Raw genomic sequence first — 17,392 nt, forward strand, 5'->3', positions numbered from 1 at the left:
TTTTCTGCATCTATTGAGATGATCTGGGTTTTTGCCTTTTATTCATTAATGTGTTTAATTATATTGATTTTTAAAGGTTTACCTTTTATAAACACTTGGTCATGATGTATTAACCTTTTTCTATATTGCTGGACTCAGTTTGCTAATGTTTGATAGAGAATGTGTCTATGTTCACGAGGGAAGTCAGTCTAATTTTCTTACGATGTTTTAGTCAGGTTTTAATATCAGTGTAACATAAAATGAGTTAGGAAGTTCTTTGACTGTTTTCTGAAAGAGTTTGTGCAAGATTGGTAGTATATCTTCCTTAAATGTTTTGGTAGAATTCATCTGGACCTGGAGCTTTGAGGGAAGATTTTTAATTATTTGGATTTTTAATTTCTTCTTGTCAGTTTTGGTAAATTCAAGGATTTTTTTTATCTTACCTAAATTACTGAAATTGTCATTAGGTTGTTCATAATATTCTTTTTTTTAACATCTATAGGACTTGTAGTAACGTTGCCTCTTCCTAAATATTGTTAGTCTGTGTCTCCTTTTTTTCTTATTTATTTATCTATCTATTTATTTATTTATTTATGGCTGCGTCAGGTCTCAGTTGTGGCATGCGGGATCCTTTGTTGCGGTGCGCAGCCTCTTCGTTGCGGTGTGCCGGCTTCTCTCTAGTTGTGGCTCATGGGCTCCAGAGCACGTGGGCTCTGCAGTTGGGTCACACGGGCTCTGTAGTTGTTGGGCGCGGGCTTAGTTACCGTGCAGTGTGTGGGATCTTAGTTCCCCAGCCAGGGATCAAACCCGAGTCTCCTGCATTGGAAGTCCGCGTCGTACTCTTAACCACTGGACCACCAGGGAAGTCCCTACTAATCTTTTCAAGTAATCATCTTTTGACTTTATCCTTATGGTTAATTTCTATATTGTGGTATTTGATCAGAGAAGGTAGCCTGCATTATTTCAAGTTAGAATCCATTTTGTAAAATGTGTAATGGGGGCTTCCCTGGTGGCGCAGTGGTTGAGAGTCCGCCTGCCGATGCAGGGGACACGGGTTCGTGCCCTGGTCCGGGAGGATCCCACATGCCGCGGAGCGGCTGGGCCCGTGAGCCATGGCGGCTGGGCCTGCGCGTCCGGAGCCTGTGCTCCACAACGGGAGAGGCCACAACAGTGAGAGGACCGCATACCGCAAAAAAAAAAAAAAAAAAAAAGTGTAATGGGTCTAATTCATGATTAACCTCCCTTGTTTCATGTCCCATAATTACATTGTTCAAATTATATGTCCACACTAAATTTTTATCTGTTTTGATCTTTTGTTTTCTGAAGGATGTTAGTTTCCAACTATGATTGTGGATTTATTTCTTCTTGATTTTTTTTTTGGCTTTCTATATTTGAAGCTCGTTTGTTAGTTGTACTACTGTATCTTAGGTTTTTATGAATATGAACTTTTTCTTACTAATAAATTCATATTAATTAATGAATTTATTAATATAAAGTCTTTCTACCTTAAGTTCTAATTTGTCTCATGTCCGTATTGCCATATTTACTTCTTTGTTTTTCTCCCCCTTTTAACCTGGCATATATTTTAAAATTTTGTTCTAGGTATTGTATATCTCTTATGAACAGCATCAATCTAGACTAGAGTAAAAAAAATTTTTAAAAACAAGCAAAATTTAAGCTATTTACAGTTATTGTGTTTGCTGATGGCCTTCTTTGTACCCAGCTTTCTTGTTGCATTTCCCTCCTACCTCTCTCCCACCTTCTTACTTTCTTTCCCCTACCCTCCTTTCTCCAGCCCCACCAGTCCTCCCTCCCCAATTGTTTGCTAGCACTTCCTGTTCTGCTGGCAGGGAGAGCCTTTTGCAGAAGACCTCTAACTTTCTCTCATTGCATTTGGTTTCCTCTATAGGATCAATAAAGCAGCGCTGCTCAACCAGTGCAGCAACTTTCCCCTATGTAAGCCTCAAATCTCATTTCTGAATTAATGATTGTATTAGATTCAGTTCAGAAATGAGAAAACTAATTTTACAGAAGAAATGCCTATAGCAGAGTTATTCATTTCTCTATCTGTATCTTAGGAGGTGTGAGAGCCTCACCTTGACCTCTTTGTATACCACAAGGTGTTTTAGACTCATGGTATAAGGCTCAGTGAGTGTGAAATTTACATTTCAGTTGGCCTCCCCTGTACCTTTTTCCCTCCTATGTGTGGAATATGTGTCATGCATTACTAGAGGGACACCTGGTCACAACTTTTAATAACAGTAAATCAATTGAGAGAACTTACTCCCTGCTTTCATTCTTAAAGTTCTTTTGGGTTATCATAGAGAAAACCTCTGATTCTTTACCTCTCTCAAACACTTGCTATTATCCCCTTCCTCCCTTTTTGTAAACAATGAACTGGGCTCAAGCTCACTGCCTTGGTGTAGGCCACAGTATTTAGCATTTAGTAATGTTTTGTTTTCCTTTTAATTGATTTATTATATTTTTTTTTTGGTTACCTTGTATTTTTTCACAATAATTACTGGTTTTCCACTCAAGATGGTGATTAAATTTTGCCTTTAAAATTTTTATTTTAAGAAGGGGTATCACAAAATTGAGAAATGTGATGTGTGTTTGAGGTTGGATGTGACCTGGGCAAGAAAGTGATATGGCAATGAGTGAGATTTGAAATCTCCAACATTTCTCAGGCATCTCGATTATTTCTCTTTTTATCTGCAGTTCTAACTTGTCTAACAAGTGTTTACTGAGCATCTGCTTTGTGCAGAGGACTGTCCCAAGAATACGAGAAGTATGGTGTTCTCCACCTTGTAGTTCAGATTGGGAAGAGGACGTGTGTCTGTGTGGCAGTGGTGTTGAGTGTACCTTGGTAACATGCCGTCCAAGCAGCCAGTGCGTCGTACTGACAGAAGCCGAGGTCATCTCTGGCTGGGGTCTTGAGGCCTTGGTTCACATTAATATTTTCACCCAGGTGCCCATCTCTCTTCCTAAATCCTCATCAGTTTTGTGGGGTTAAGGGGCTTTTGTTTGTAGGCATTTCTCTGAGAAGGTCTGTTTCCAGAAGGAAGTGTATCACATTGGTGGTTCTCGGAAGACAGCGTGGCTCCCAGAGTTGTGGCTCCAGCACCCCTGTGCTTAGCTGGAGGACCCCTTAATTGTCCTGAGTCTCAGTTTCTTAATCCTTGTTGGCGATGATGAAATCCTGTGTTCTTCCTACTTTGTAAGGCAGCACATGTGGGATATGTTTGTGATGTGCATTTGTACATCAGTGTTATTTTTATAATAATCAGTATTTGAAATACTGATGGTTAATGCTTTTGAGGGTATTATGGGCGTTTAATTTTTTTCCCTATTTTTTTTCTAGGTCTTGATGCAGAACTTTATTATGTGAGAAATGATCTTATTAGTCACTACGCCCTATCCTTTAACCTGTTAGTACCCAGCGAGACAAATTTCCTGCACTTCACTTGGCATGCAAAGTCCAAGGTAAGAGAGCGGTCAACCAAAGATGCCAAGACAGGACCACCCAGGCCCAGAGGCTGAGGCAAGGACTGTATCTGAGGAATGGGCTGCCAACCACACAAGGGGGTCAGTGGGTGGTGGGCTGTAGCAGTACTGGATCTTTTCAGATTTCTATTTTAAATCTTGAGCCTAGTCCTCTAGACTTTCTCAAATCCTTGAAAATGAAGGTAGTCATCATTTATGTGACTAGCTTATGGCAGAACACTTACATCTTTTCAAGCTTTTCAAATAGGGATGTAGCTCTAGCTTGAAGAGGGGACAGCTGGACCTGTTAATGACGATGCTGTTACTGTTATGATGAAGTGATATGAGTGAGGGGTGGGGGAATTTGTAAGTTAGGTGTTTCAGACATGTTTGAGGTATTGGATATAGTTCTCCCATTTATGGAGAAGTGGTAAAAGTCAGGTACAGCAGACGTAAGCACCTGTGTGTAACTCTGACGAACCTCTTGCCTGGTTTGCTTGTTGCTGAATTCTTCACATTTCTTCTGACTGTCTGGGCTTCTCTAACATGATAAGTTTTCTCTTAGGTCAGAGAGTGAGAGGCTGAATGTAGAGCCCACCTCCCCCGATCAACTTCAGTTTCTTTTGGCACCATTATATATAAGCTTCTGAGTAGGGTTTTATTTGGGAAATAAAAATAGTTTTTGCTACTAAAAACAAATAAGAATACCTACTGCACAGTTTATTTTAAAATTATTATAAAGTGGTATTTGTCCTTATATTTGTTGCAGGTCATTTAAGTTTGATCACTTTAATATAGATCTTTTTTTGTCTACTTAGAAAACAATAATAGTTATTGGGAAAATTCAAATATTATAGAATTGTTTTAAGAACTGTTAAGACTTTGTACCTCTGTACCAAGAAGTAATCATTGTTTATAATTTGGTATACTTCAAAGCTCATTTCTTTTTCCTTTTTAAACAAAAAGGGGATTTTCTAACACATGTGTTGTACAGTGTTTCCCCCCTACCTGATACTATGTCTTGGCATCTTTCCATTTCTCTACTTTCAGATTTAACGCAGTCTCTTTAATGGCTTTATAATATGATATCATATGGATGTACGATGTATTGTTATTTGTTAAGTGCCTCATTGATGCATGGATTTTTTTTTTTTTTTTTTTTTTTGCGGTACGCGGGCCTCTCACTGTTGTGGCCTCTCCCGTTGCGGAGCACAGGCTCTGGACGCACAGGCTCAGCGGCCATGGCTCACGGGCCCAGCTGCTCCGCGGCATGTGGGATCTTCCCGGACCAGGGCACAAACCCATGTCCCCTGCATCGGCAGGCAGACTCTCAACCACTGCGCCACCAGGGAAGCCCGATGCATGGATTTTTAATAGCATTTTACTGTTTCAAACAGTGTTTCCTTTCACTATTACAAATAGTTTCTTCACTTCATTTGGCAAGCAAAATCCATGGTAAAAACAATTGGTAGTTCATCTTTTGTTGCTGTTTCTAACTTTATTATTGATGAATATAGAAACAAAAAATATGTGTGTGAATGTGTGTTATGTTTAGTATTAAGAACATTAAGAACATCTTAATTTGTTAAGAAATTTTTGTGTACTTTTGGCATTATTTCTGAGTAGTACGTTGTGACCAGGAAGTGAAATGACTGGGTCAGAGACTGTGCATGATTAAAATTTTGATTGATATCGCCAAATTCGTTCTCCCTTCCCTCTCTTAAGATGGTACCAATAAGCCAACATTCCTTACAAAGTGAATAAGAGTGCTTCTTTCAGTTCACCATTTAATGCTAAATATTTAAGTGTATTTGTTTGCCAGTCAGATAAGTAAAAATGATTATATAAATATGCATATATCCACATTATTATATATACTCACATGTACATTAGAGAAACGTACACACATACACATACATGCATTAAAACGTAGCTGCAGGAATGCTGTGATTAAAGTTGAATTAGCTTGGATCCTGGGTAAAGCATATGTGCCTTGCTGTCTAGAGCACCTCAACTGTCCAACATTATTGCCTTGGGGTATCCAAATGGGGGGGGGTGTTCTTTTAGGAGTGGATAGATCTCTTTAGGGTGAAATCTGCAAAAACAGAGAGAGAAATTTCATGTGAACTAAGAACATATGGTAGATGGTAACTTGGATATACTGAAGTGCCAGCATAAATCATATAGGTAATTCAGAAAAGGTTCACCTGAGACATTTTAATCTAAGGTCTGTTAGTTTGAATGGGTAGACACCTGGACTCTTCAATGAAACAGCTATCACATTTTTCAGTATTCTTATATAACATTGTGTGACATTATTATTTGGGGCGGGTAACTTTTAATTTTGATATAATTTCAAACAGAGAAAATTATAAGAACAGTACAAAGAATTCTCAAAGAGTATCCTTTACCCAGGTTCACTAATTGTTACTGGTTTGCTCCATTTACTTACTTTGTCATTCATTCGCTCATTCTCCCCACACTCATGCACACATACTTTTTTCCGTTGAACTGTGTGCAAGTGAATTGCATGCATTGTGTCCCTTTACTCCTAAATATATCAGTGTATATTTTCTAAGAACAGGGTTAGGAACTTAATATTAAAACAATACTATTATCTAATCTACAGAACTCATATTTCATCAGTTATCCCAATCATGTTCTTTATAGCCCTTTTTTCTCCTGTGGCCTTTCTTTGTGTTTCTTGACTTTGACATTTAGGAACATACAGGCCAGTGGACTGTCCCTCATTTTGAGTTGTCTGAGGTTTCCTTCTGGTTAGATTCCGGAATGTCTCCTTGGTGGTAACACTACAGCATTGCTGTCCTCCACAGTGCACACGATGTCAATTTGTCCCCTTACTGTTGATGTTAACTGTGATCACACAGTTCACCAGGTTTCTCCACTGTAAAGTTCTCTCCTTTATAATGAACAGGTAATCGTGGGGAAATAATTTGAAATTATGTATTAAAATCCCATAACGCAACACCCTTTCAACCACTAATTTTTGCACCTGTGTTTAGAACTAGGTTTCACTTTTAGCCAGTGTGATTGTTTCCTCTCACTGGAAGAGGTGATCTGCACTGGGTAGCCATTTGGTGGTAGTGCTGTAGAAGGAATTTAAACATTGTGGAGTGGCAGTCTTAAAATTTAAGTTCCCTTGCAACTCTGAGATCCATCGTTTCTGTGAATCTTTCAGGCAGAGAAGCTTTTTATATTCTTCAAAAAATTGATGGTTAGTCCTTTGTTACTTTTCCTATCTTTAATGTTGATGAATACGAAAACAAAAAATAACATATATTTTAAAATAGTGAAAAATCTAATGAAATAGTAGAGATTCTATTCTGGGTAAGCTGCTGACTTTGAATAGGATGTGATTGTTTCTGGGCCCACTTGGGGAAAAAAATGCTGATATACCATGAGAATATTTTCTGGGCAAGTGTATGAGTAGTGACTTATGAATAAAAAGGCAGTGTGGGATGTGGCAGTTAGAATTGAACAGAATTAAACATTCTATTTTCATTCATTTTTAAAAATATACACTAATTTTTTTTTTTTCATTTAGAGTGAGTTTCAGGGGTCTGACTGCTGATAGTGGGTGCCTGAGGAGTTTTAGGAGCCTATCACAAGGAGGAAGTTGGAGTGGAGGAGAGCAGATAGAAGAAGGGGCTCAGATGAATATATATGTTTGAACGGGAAGCAGTGTTGGCGTGGGTACATTTTGGATTAGCAGGAGCCTTGGTATAGCTCTTTTGTACTTTCATGTTCTTCACATTATCTTGTAGAGCATCATTTCTAAACTACTTCTGTGGCGGGTATTAAATACCATCATTAATGCACATTTGGACTGCTCTTGCTGGTATGATAGTCCTCGTAAGGCAGAAGCTCCCTGAATTGTTGGAGGCCATCACATTTATTTACACGTCGAGGCCAGAAGCCTAGAAGGGATCCTAGACTCCTCCTTCACCTTCCCAGTCCAGATTATTCCCGCTCATAATTACACCTTAAATTCGTTTCCTATCTCTCTCGAGACTAATGCCTCATCCTTAGTTTGGGCTTTCATTGTTTCTTAACTAGATACAGAAATAGTCTTCTAACTGGTCTTGCCTCTTGACTGACCTCTTGCTGTACCCCCCGCAAAGCTGTCCTAGGGCTCTCGGTTGCCATCAGAATAAAGTTCTATTTCTTAGGGAGCCTTCATGATCTCATCTCTGCCTTTTCTTTTTCTGCCTGCCCTCCTGCTAATTGTTTACTGCCATTTTTTTGGGGGGTGTCTGGCAATTTCTGGAATGCCCTGTACCCTGTTACATTGCTGCTGTTTGCTCTGCTAGAAATGCCCCTTCCTCATTCTTTACCTCATTAACTCTTTTTATCTCAAAACTTACACTTGGTGTCACCTCTATTTCATCTATGTCAGGTGCCCTTTTCTGTACCCACAGTGACCTTCTCTTTCCTCCCTCATAGCCCTTATCATACTCTAAGAATATTTTAGTAGTTGATTTTCTTGTCTGTCTCCTTCCAAGGTGCTGAGCATGTTAAGGGTAGGAACCTCTTTTGTCCTTTTCTGTGTCCCTTGTGCCTGGTGTAGCACCTGGTAGTTAGTTACAGGTATTCCTTAACTGACTATGGAAGAGATGCACAGGTAGAAGCCACAGGGCACAGCTCAACAAATGGGGAACTTCTGAACAGTTAGAGCTTTTCAAAGTTAGAATGTGCTGCTTTAGGAGTGGTGGATTCCTGTATCTAGAAATGTGAAAACATAGGTTGGGTACACTTGACAAGCTAGTTGACAAACTAGTTGCACACCTGGGATTTTCCAGATATTTCACTTTGAATAAAGTTGTAAATTTGGAAAAATGAATGGAATTCATAGTTTGAATATATAGCTAAACTTATCTCACAGTTCATCTGTACCAGGTGTAAGAATTTAGAGGAAAGTGCTAATCATGTTATATCTTAAAATGTTTTATAGTAAAAAACTAAGGAACGTGTGTACATTAAATCTAATTTCAGGTTCGGCTTCCATTGCAGCTCCTAATTCCAGTTTTAGGTCATAATATCTTCGGTGATTTTAGCACAGTTGTTTAATTGAAGTTTGTCTATTTTAAAAGTTAATCTTTTTTTTGTTTTTGTTTTTGCCGTACGCGGGCCTCTCACTGTTGTGGCCTCTCCCGTTGTGGAGCACAGGCTCCGGATGCGCAGTCTCAGCGGCCATGGCTCACGGGCGCAGCCGCTCACGGGCGCAGCCGCTTGCGGCATGTGGGATCTTCCCGGACCGGGGCACTAACCTGTGTCCCCTGCATCGGCAGGCGGACTCAACAATTGCGCCACCAGGGAAGCCCTAAAAGTTAATCTTTTGAGTATTTCATTTATGCATATGGTACAAAATGCAAAAGGCATAGGGGTATACAGTGAAAAATAAATCCCCTACACCTTCCTAGTACCATCCCCAAGCAATCTAGCCACCTAGTTCCCCTTCCATTGGCAACCACTGTTACCTGATTCTAGTCTCCCCTTCTAAAGATAGTCTGTGCATAGATAAGCATCTGGGTGTGTGTGTGTGTGTATTTTTTTGAAATGGGAAAATCATGCAAGGGGCTAGGAGAGACATGTTGGAGAGTTCTTCACCTGATCATGTTGGCTCTGGGATGCAATCAGGAACTTTCAGAAGGAGGGCCATGGCTCCCAGGCTCCAGCACTTTGTAGTTCTTGCTTTTTAAGAATTGCCAGAAGATGAGGTATTTGCTTCCAGAGATCTCCAGGCTTCTTGGTATTTCACTTCACATTGTAGATATTTTAACATTAGTTTTAACACATCAGAGCTTTTGATGATAGTGTTCTCCAGTGTATACGTGATTCTGTTTTATCTTGCCGAACAGGTTGTGGTCTTCTCAGAGGCTGGAGCTGTGTCTTATTCATGACATTGTGTCACACTGCCTTAGTGAGTGGTTGGTAAATGTGATGGGTTAATTGCATTTCCAGATGGGATGAGAACTCTGGTGTTGCTTGTCTTTCACAAGGCCACACACTCAAAAAGAAAAAAAAAAAAGACTACTGGTGGCTTTAAGAAATAATTAGTTTCTTCTGTATTCCAGAACATTCTCCAATATCCAGAAAAAAACATGCAACTGCATCTGTTAAGTGTCAGTAGATATTTTAGATAGCTGAAAGGCAAAAATATACCAAAATGTAGCAGAATACAATCCCCACTCACTCCCATCCCATAGCTGATATCTGGTTTCAGGAATTCATCATTGTCAGGAGGGTCTGCAGGGAACTTGTCCAGAGTTCCTACAGCAGCCCTGGGGCTCAGCCTGCTGTATCGCCTGCAGAGTGGGGTTTCTATGAGAAATGCAGCACTTCTGGTAATTTCAGAGGAATTAAAAGCCTATTTGGCTGTAGGCAAGTGTATTCACTTTAAATCTGTACTGTGTTCCAAAAGGAAGTGGCTTTACTCAGCAGCTGCCTCTTTGCAATTGCCATTTGTTTCCAAGTAAGGGAAGATTACCAAAAATGTTTATTTCTTAGCTTATTCAAATATTTATATTTTCTCTAGTTTCTTTTCTGAAGTATTTTGGCTCATTCTTTTTTCTGATAAACAACTGCTGTTCAGATTTCCTTTGTTCCAGTAGATTATAAATGTTAGCTTTAGAGCAGATCTGTTTCTTCAAAGGATCATTGGCAAGTGAGATTCGATATAGAGCGATACATGCCAAAATAGGAAAAAACTGGCCTTTAATAATGGGCAGTTTCTAACCCCAGAAACTGCAATTTAAAATTTTATATTCTGAAGGTTCCAGAGGGAGAAGAGAACTGCTTTGGAATGCCTTTCACGTTTAGGCAGAGAGCATCAAAAAGGGAGGAAGCAAAGGACAGGCATGGTGCTTTCACACTTAGTGTTCCAGGCTGCTCTTGGCCAAAGGTTTGGGCTTTTCAGAAATCTTACTCAGCCCGTTCACCACCTCTCTCCATGCCCCTGACTCTACCCAGCTCCACTCACAAGCTTACTTCTCTCCCTCCTGCCCTTCTCCGCCCCCAACCCCTGGCTGCACTGAGACTCTCCAGAGCTAGTCTTGTTCCCGCCTTTAGCACTGCAGATAAGGCCTTTGACCCTGTTTGCCGCTGGCTTTATCTGCTGCCCCAGGGGTTCTGGTCCCTGACTAGCTGTGCCTCTGCTTGCAATAACTGAGACCTAGAATAAAGGAGACAGCAAGTGTGGGGAAGCATAATAAGTTTGGTTTTGAATCTGCCACATTTGAGAGCTGTAAGATTATTAGGTAGATATGTCTAGTAGGTAATTGGGCATATGGGAGAAAATGAAGATATAGGAGAGTGAGAGAGATGAGTTGATGACACAAAATCCCATCAGTGGTGAAGTGGGTTAGAACTAGTATACTAGGAGAGAAGGGTTTATCATTTGGAGAGGAGAACAGATCTCTCCTTGGGACTGGTGCGCAAAGGTTGAGTGTTCTAAACAGATCTGCCTGGAGCTGAAAAGAAAGGCAGAAAGGGGGTTCCTGTGTGCCAGCCGCAGGGGACAAGAGCATTGTCCGAGAGAAGGGAAGTGGAGAGGGCAGCAGGTGGTGAAGCTGTGGATCCTGTGAGATTTGGAGTGAGAAGACTAGGGAGAGAGGGGTGAGTGGGGAAGGGATTGCTGAGCAGGATTAACGGCCTGCCCTGAAGCTGGGGATCATCTTTGTGTCGTAGCAACTTTCTCTTCCAGGTGTGATTTCCCCCAGCAGTGCTGGGCAGCAGAAGTAGAGTGAGAGGTGGTCAGAGTCCTGATGGCAATACGACTGTGTCGGTAACTAGTCTTCTTTGGGGCACAGTCTGTGGGAAAGTGAAACCAGGTCACTAGCTAGGCTGGAGAGGATGGAAATAGCTTTACTGGCTATTGCATCCCAACTATGAGCATAGCCCTTGGCTTACAAATGTGCTTCATAAATGTTGGTTGAATCAGAGTGTTGGAGACAAAGAACCGGTTTTATAGGAATCAGATGTTATGATGGGATCTTTGATAGAGTGGGATTTTTGCATTTGTTTTGGTTGTGGGGCAATTCTTCAGTACATAGGAATACTGAATGTTAATATTGAAGCCATCAGGAAGATGGCAGGAGACAGAGTGAGGCAAGCGCCCAGGCCTCTGCAGAGTCCCTGTGTGTCACTGATGATGTTGGCGTGAGAAATAGCCGTTATGAGTAGAAGTTGGGAGCTTCAGAGTATAGGGGGTTTTGCATGAGGAAGGGGTGTGTAGGACCTAATGATTCTGAAAGAATGCTGACCCTACTGTCTAGGCCCTGAGGGTTGAGGGTTAGGAAAGCCAGTCTGGGGGAGAAGGTGGGGAAGACACTTATGAAGAGGCTGAGAGTATGGGAGGCTGTTTAGAATAGTGGCGTTCCCAAGATGGGGGACAAAACAGAAGGGCAGCAGTATTGTTCTTGGCAGGGCATAGGAAAGCTTGTGTCAGAATCTCTGGGGTCAGTAGGCTGGTGCTTACGGGGAAGTGCAGCAGGGCCTAGGGTAGCTACTCTGGAATGATTGCTGATGCCACTGGGGTCTGCGTTTATTAAAGGGGGCCTGTGCCAGACTGACAGGTGTGTCATCTTAATTATTTTATTTGATCCTCATAACATGGTTATGCTAGCCTCATTTTATAAAAACTGAAACTCGGAAAAGTTAGTAATTTACCTAATGGTCACACAGTCTCATGGTTCTAATCCAGTTCTTGCTGACTGTGCTTAATTTTTTTTTCATGCACTTGCCCTTCATGTATTGCCTTGTTTAGAGGTAGCATGGATATAGGGATATAGTCAATGCATTCTCTTAATCTTAGTCAATGAGTGTTGCTGGGAAAGCCTGCCCATTCTGGGCCCAGACTTTCTGGGCTGCAGCTCTCTCTCACCCCCTAGTGGCAGTGATGGTATTTTGGCCTGCTAAGATGAGAGGGAACACTTCTAGCCAAGGTGCCACTAAGTCACTGATGTGCAGCAGCAAGAACATTCCCTTTGTTGTGAACGTGGCACTTACCGAATACAGCCTTCAACAATTGTTTGTATACCTATCTTAACTGTAAAGCAATACTTTAATATTTGCATACTCCCTACAGCGTTCTGGGACTTTCAAGGAGCATGTGAAAAGAGAAACCCAGAGGGGGAGTTACAGTCATTGGATTGAGCCCTTCTTATCCATGGTTTAAACACCTCCTGACCCAGTTAATACTCAGGTGTCCATCCTTTCTTTTATAATCTGGAAGATTACTCTTTCCCTGTTTCCTCTTTGTTAAGTCTTTTTTTGTTGGTTTTTTTCATTAGCATATAAACATGTTTGAGTATCTTCCATTGAAAAAAGAAGAAAGAAGGGCTTTGAAATCTACCCCACCACCCATCCCCAGCCCTGCTCCCCACCATTACCTGATTACATTCTTCCTAGTTAAGTTTCTTGAAGAACGGTTTCTTGGACCTCTTTTCTACTACTGTTTTCCTAACCCACTGCCCTTTGGCTTCTGCCAGTCCCAGCCTCCACCAAAAAGCCCTTGTGACCACTGACTGGGAGAGGGGTACCATTCTTATTGAGTCCCCAAGGGCAGGACAAAGAGTAGTGTGAAATATAAGGCCTCACTGAAGGTCTTGAAGGTGGCAGCCATTCTGAATTTCACCTATTGCTTTGCACTTTGAACTCTTTCTTTCATGAACATCTCTCTAGCAACAGGATGTATTTATTGATTGATGCTGATTGGTTCTATTGAGCCACCTGTGTAGGCCAGGTATTGATAGAGAATATTGGTGTTCCCAGGACATCTTCCTAGTCACCCCTCTTCCTTTCCTGATTCTGAATCACTTGAGAAATAGATCCAGAGGTTAGATGGGCATCCAAATATAAACTTTCTCAGTGGTGAAAGCTGGACTAGAGAATGTGGCTTAGATATTCTATGAGAAATTTGTACATTGGAATCTGCTTGTGAGGTGAGTGGGTCTGTAGAATAGACCTTCATCCCAGTCACATGCAGGCCCTCAGAGCTTGGCTTTTATCAAATAGAGAAGACATTGGTGACTAGTCATGGTCTGTAAATTATACATCTCAGCCCCTTGGCTCTTCATATCTATCTGCCTCTCCAGGGCTTCTCTGTCAGTGGCTGTAGTCCTCAGCAGAATTTCTGAATCCTAGATGGCAGATTGTACAGGAGAGTGGGGGTACTGTTCTGAGCATGAAATAGAGGGTGGCTTACTGGATTGAATTTTTATCCAATTGAAAATTCCTAGGAACAAATGCACAAACATAACAAGACAGAAACCGAGTCATAAATACAGAGAACAAGCAGATGGTTACCAGAGGAGTTAGGGTAGAGGGGGACGAAAGAGATAGATGAGGGAGATTAAGAGGTGCAGACTTCCAGTTGCAAAATAAAAGAGTCAAGGATATGAAATTTACAGTGTGGGCAGTATAGTCAATAACTAAACAATATCTTTGTGGTGATGTATTGTAACTAGACTTATTTTGGTGATCATTTTGAAATGTATAGAAAAATCACTGTTGCATAAATGGAACTAATATAGCGTTGTAGGTCACTTATACCTCAAAAACAAACAAACATACAAAGAAACACATAGAAAAAGAGATCAGATTTGTGGTTACCAGAGGAGGTGGGCAGGGGGAATTGGATGAAGGCAATGAAAAGGTACTACAAACTTCCAGTTATAAGATAAATAAGTGCTAGGGATATAATGTACAACCTTATAAATAGAATTAACAATGCTGTATGTTATATATGAACATTGTTAAGAGAGTAAATTCTAAGAGTTCTTATCACAAGGAAAAATTTTTTTCTATTTCTTTAATTTTGTATCTATATGAGATGATAGATGTTCCCTAAACTTATGGTGATAAGCATTTCATTATGTATGTAAGTCAAATCATTATGCTGTAACCGTTTTAAACTTATATAGTGATATATGTCAATTATATCTCAATAAAACTGGAAGAAAAAAATAAACACACCCCCAAGACAGTAATCTAATGGGTCATGTAAGAGGCAATGCAGTCTGGTGGGGAAAAGTCTTAGAATCAGATGCAGCTGAGCTGGATTCCCACTCTAGCTACTTTGCATATATTCAACTTCCCTGGCTTGGTTTCTTCCAACTGTTTAAAACAAAAGGAACATTCCTAGCACTGTTTCTGACAATTTGGACTTTTTAAAAAATAGCTAGATTATTTGTTCTTATGAAAGGCTCATGCATTCATTAGTTAATGACCTAAATCAGTGAGGTCAAGCTGTTGGTGCCTTTTCTGTTATGATGGATCCAGTTTGTTTATTTCTCCATTTTACAGGTTGAATATAAGCTGGGATTCCAAGTAGACAATTTTGTGGCTATGGACATGCCCCAGGTCAACATTTCTGCTCAGGGGGAAGTTCCACGCACTTTATCAGGTGAGTCTCAGTGACAGAGTTTAACATACTGTTTTTAACTGTGTCCCATGTACTCTCAAAGAACAGTTAAACTACTGATAATGTAGTATTCTACGCACACACGTAGGTATCAGACACATAAGTACTTTGAAAAGTAATTTTTTTAAATAGGGGTTATTTGGACTGTTTAAACCATTTCCTCTTTTCCAACCCTTCCAGAAGTGTCTGCACTCAGCTCTTCTCTATCTCCTTATATGCATTGTTGGCCCCCAGCTGGGTCCCTTTGTCTGGTCTTGTTTCTCTTCCGTTAGTTCCCACACTGCAGCCCTGATAACTGCCAAACACTCACTTCCGACCATGTGATATCAAGCCCCTCAGTGCCCCCACCCCAGTCAGCTGAGTACATTGCACACTCCCCAGCCAGTGTGCTGTGTTTACATCTGCCCCTGCCTGCCTGTCTAAACCTTATTGCTGCATTTGCCCCAGTGTTCCAGCAGTGCCATGCTACATGTAGTTCTCAGAGCCATGCCTTTGCACAAGCTGGTCTCTGTATTTGGAACCATTTTTTCATCTTTCCTGCTTGTGAATTTCTATTCATACTAAATATTCTGCAAGACTCAAAATCTGTACTCTCCTTTTCCTGCCTCCTCTCCCTCCATTTGTTAACTCTTCTGTATTTAACTGTTTTGAACTGATCACATTATCTTGTAATTCTTTCTTTCTCCCTCTAGCCTGTGCCACCCTGAGGGCAGGAGCTGTCTTTTTCAGCTATCTACCCTGGGTGCCTAGCATAACATCTGGAACAGGATAGGCACTCAGGACATGTCTGAGTAAAACATTTAAGTGTCATATTTACACCAATTTAACTACTTTTGAGCCAGCCTTTTGAGAGAGGCTTCTGAAGATGTGAGATTTAAAGAAAACGAAAAATTTTTAAACTTGACAGTATAAGCCCCAGTGTTATGGAACTTTTTTGACAGTCTTACTCACTGTTATTAGTGACATTCATTAATCCAAGCTTTAAGAAAACATGGGAAGGCTGGTTAATTTTTATGGGCCAGTAAAGAAATTTTAAAATGCCCATATTGTTCATATGCTGATGTAGATGGTAGAATGATGTATTCTAAATTTGTAGAAAAAGAGTCTTAAACTGAAAGATTGGAAAAAAAAAAAAAAAGTGCACCAAAGTCTGTTATCCCCTTGCTTACATTAATTGATTAAAAGCCAGTTCCTGTTTAGAAAGGTTTTTTTTTTCTTTTTAATTCATAGTTGAGAATTTATCAGTTTCATTTACAGGTTTATTTTTAATCTCTTCATTAAGAATAATACATAATTGCATTTTGGTGGTGAATTGTCTTTCCTTTTTTATCAAGTAATTTTTGTTATTACTGTTGATTGTGACTGATGAGGTAGTAGGGTTTGCCTTATGATTCTGTAGCTTTATTATAATAAGAGAACTTATGAGACAAATTGATATATTAAAAATCATGAGCAAATTTGAAAATAATTCTCTTCCTTTATGTCTTGGTTTGTTCTTTAATGCTAACTTTTATATCTGTAATGAATGAAGTACTTAATGTCCAAAGCTGTGTAGTCTAAAGATAAGTTCTCTGAAAGTTTCTGCTTAGTATGTTATGTAAATGTATTATTTGTAGTTTTATTGAAAACAAAATAAATTCTAAATTATTCAGTGGGCATTAATGTTGATTTTTAGAAAATTAAAATATTTTTTCTTTTTTAAACAGTGTTTCGGGTCGAGCTTTCCTGTACTGGCAAAGTAGATTCTGAGGTTATGATACTAATGCAGCTCAACTTGACAGTAAATTCTTCAAAAAACTTTACAGTCTTAAATTTTAAACGAAGGAAAATGTGCTACAAAAGTAAGGAATTTATTTACCAAAGTATGTGTTTTATATAGATGTGAGAAGGTCAAAAATAGATTTTGTCATCTTTTTACAGATTTGTGATCAAATCTTGATTATAGTTGCAAGTGAGAAAAGAGAGCACTAACTGATGAAATTCCAAAATAATCATCTAGATAGCTTGTAGCCAGGAATCTCATTCAGGCCCCACTTACTTCCTGCTTTCTCAAAATTTTGATCAGAATTGCTAAGGACGTTGTCCTTTAGGAATGTGAAATAGCACTAGTGGCTGAAGAGGTAAAGAAATCAGGTAATTTTGATAGGGACCCCTGAGTAATGGGGTGTTAACTATGTTTCCTTTATGAATTACCATTATGTAGAAGAATTGCCCTGGGGCCAGAAAGACCTGCGTTAGAATTACAGCTCTGCTCTTGACAGGATAATTGGAACAGGTTTCTTAACCTAAGTCTCAGTTTTTTTCATCTGTAAAATGGCATAATAACCTGTTTCAAGAGATTGGTTGGTTGGTTGATTTTAGATTAATTGAAGCTAATCACCTGAAACTTAGAATACCATATGTGGGTACTTAATACATGTTGGTAGTTTTTGGTTTTGAATAATCTGTTGCTCAAGAAATTACAGTGGATATGAAAGAGCTTCAGCA

General features: G+C 39.9%; 1 protein-coding gene across 2 annotated transcripts in view; it reads left to right on the top strand.

Moving 5' to 3' along the window:
* RYK (receptor like tyrosine kinase) overlaps positions 1-17,392 on the top strand; it is a 102,669-nt gene that overhangs the window by 26,551 nt on the left and 58,726 nt on the right. For both annotated transcript variants that reach the window (XM_030873446.3, XM_030873447.3), the window contains exons 2-4: positions 3,341-3,462; positions 14,788-14,887; positions 16,612-16,746. In XM_030873446.3, coding sequence (XP_030729306.1) covers positions 3,341-3,462; positions 14,788-14,887; positions 16,612-16,746 — 357 coding nt within the window. The remainder of the gene's footprint in view (positions 1-3,340; positions 3,463-14,787; positions 14,888-16,611; positions 16,747-17,392) is intronic.

This window comes from Globicephala melas, chromosome 4, assembly GCF_963455315.2.
Source record: "Globicephala melas chromosome 4, mGloMel1.2, whole genome shotgun sequence".
Lineage (NCBI taxonomy): Eukaryota > Metazoa > Chordata > Mammalia > Artiodactyla > Delphinidae > Globicephala > Globicephala melas.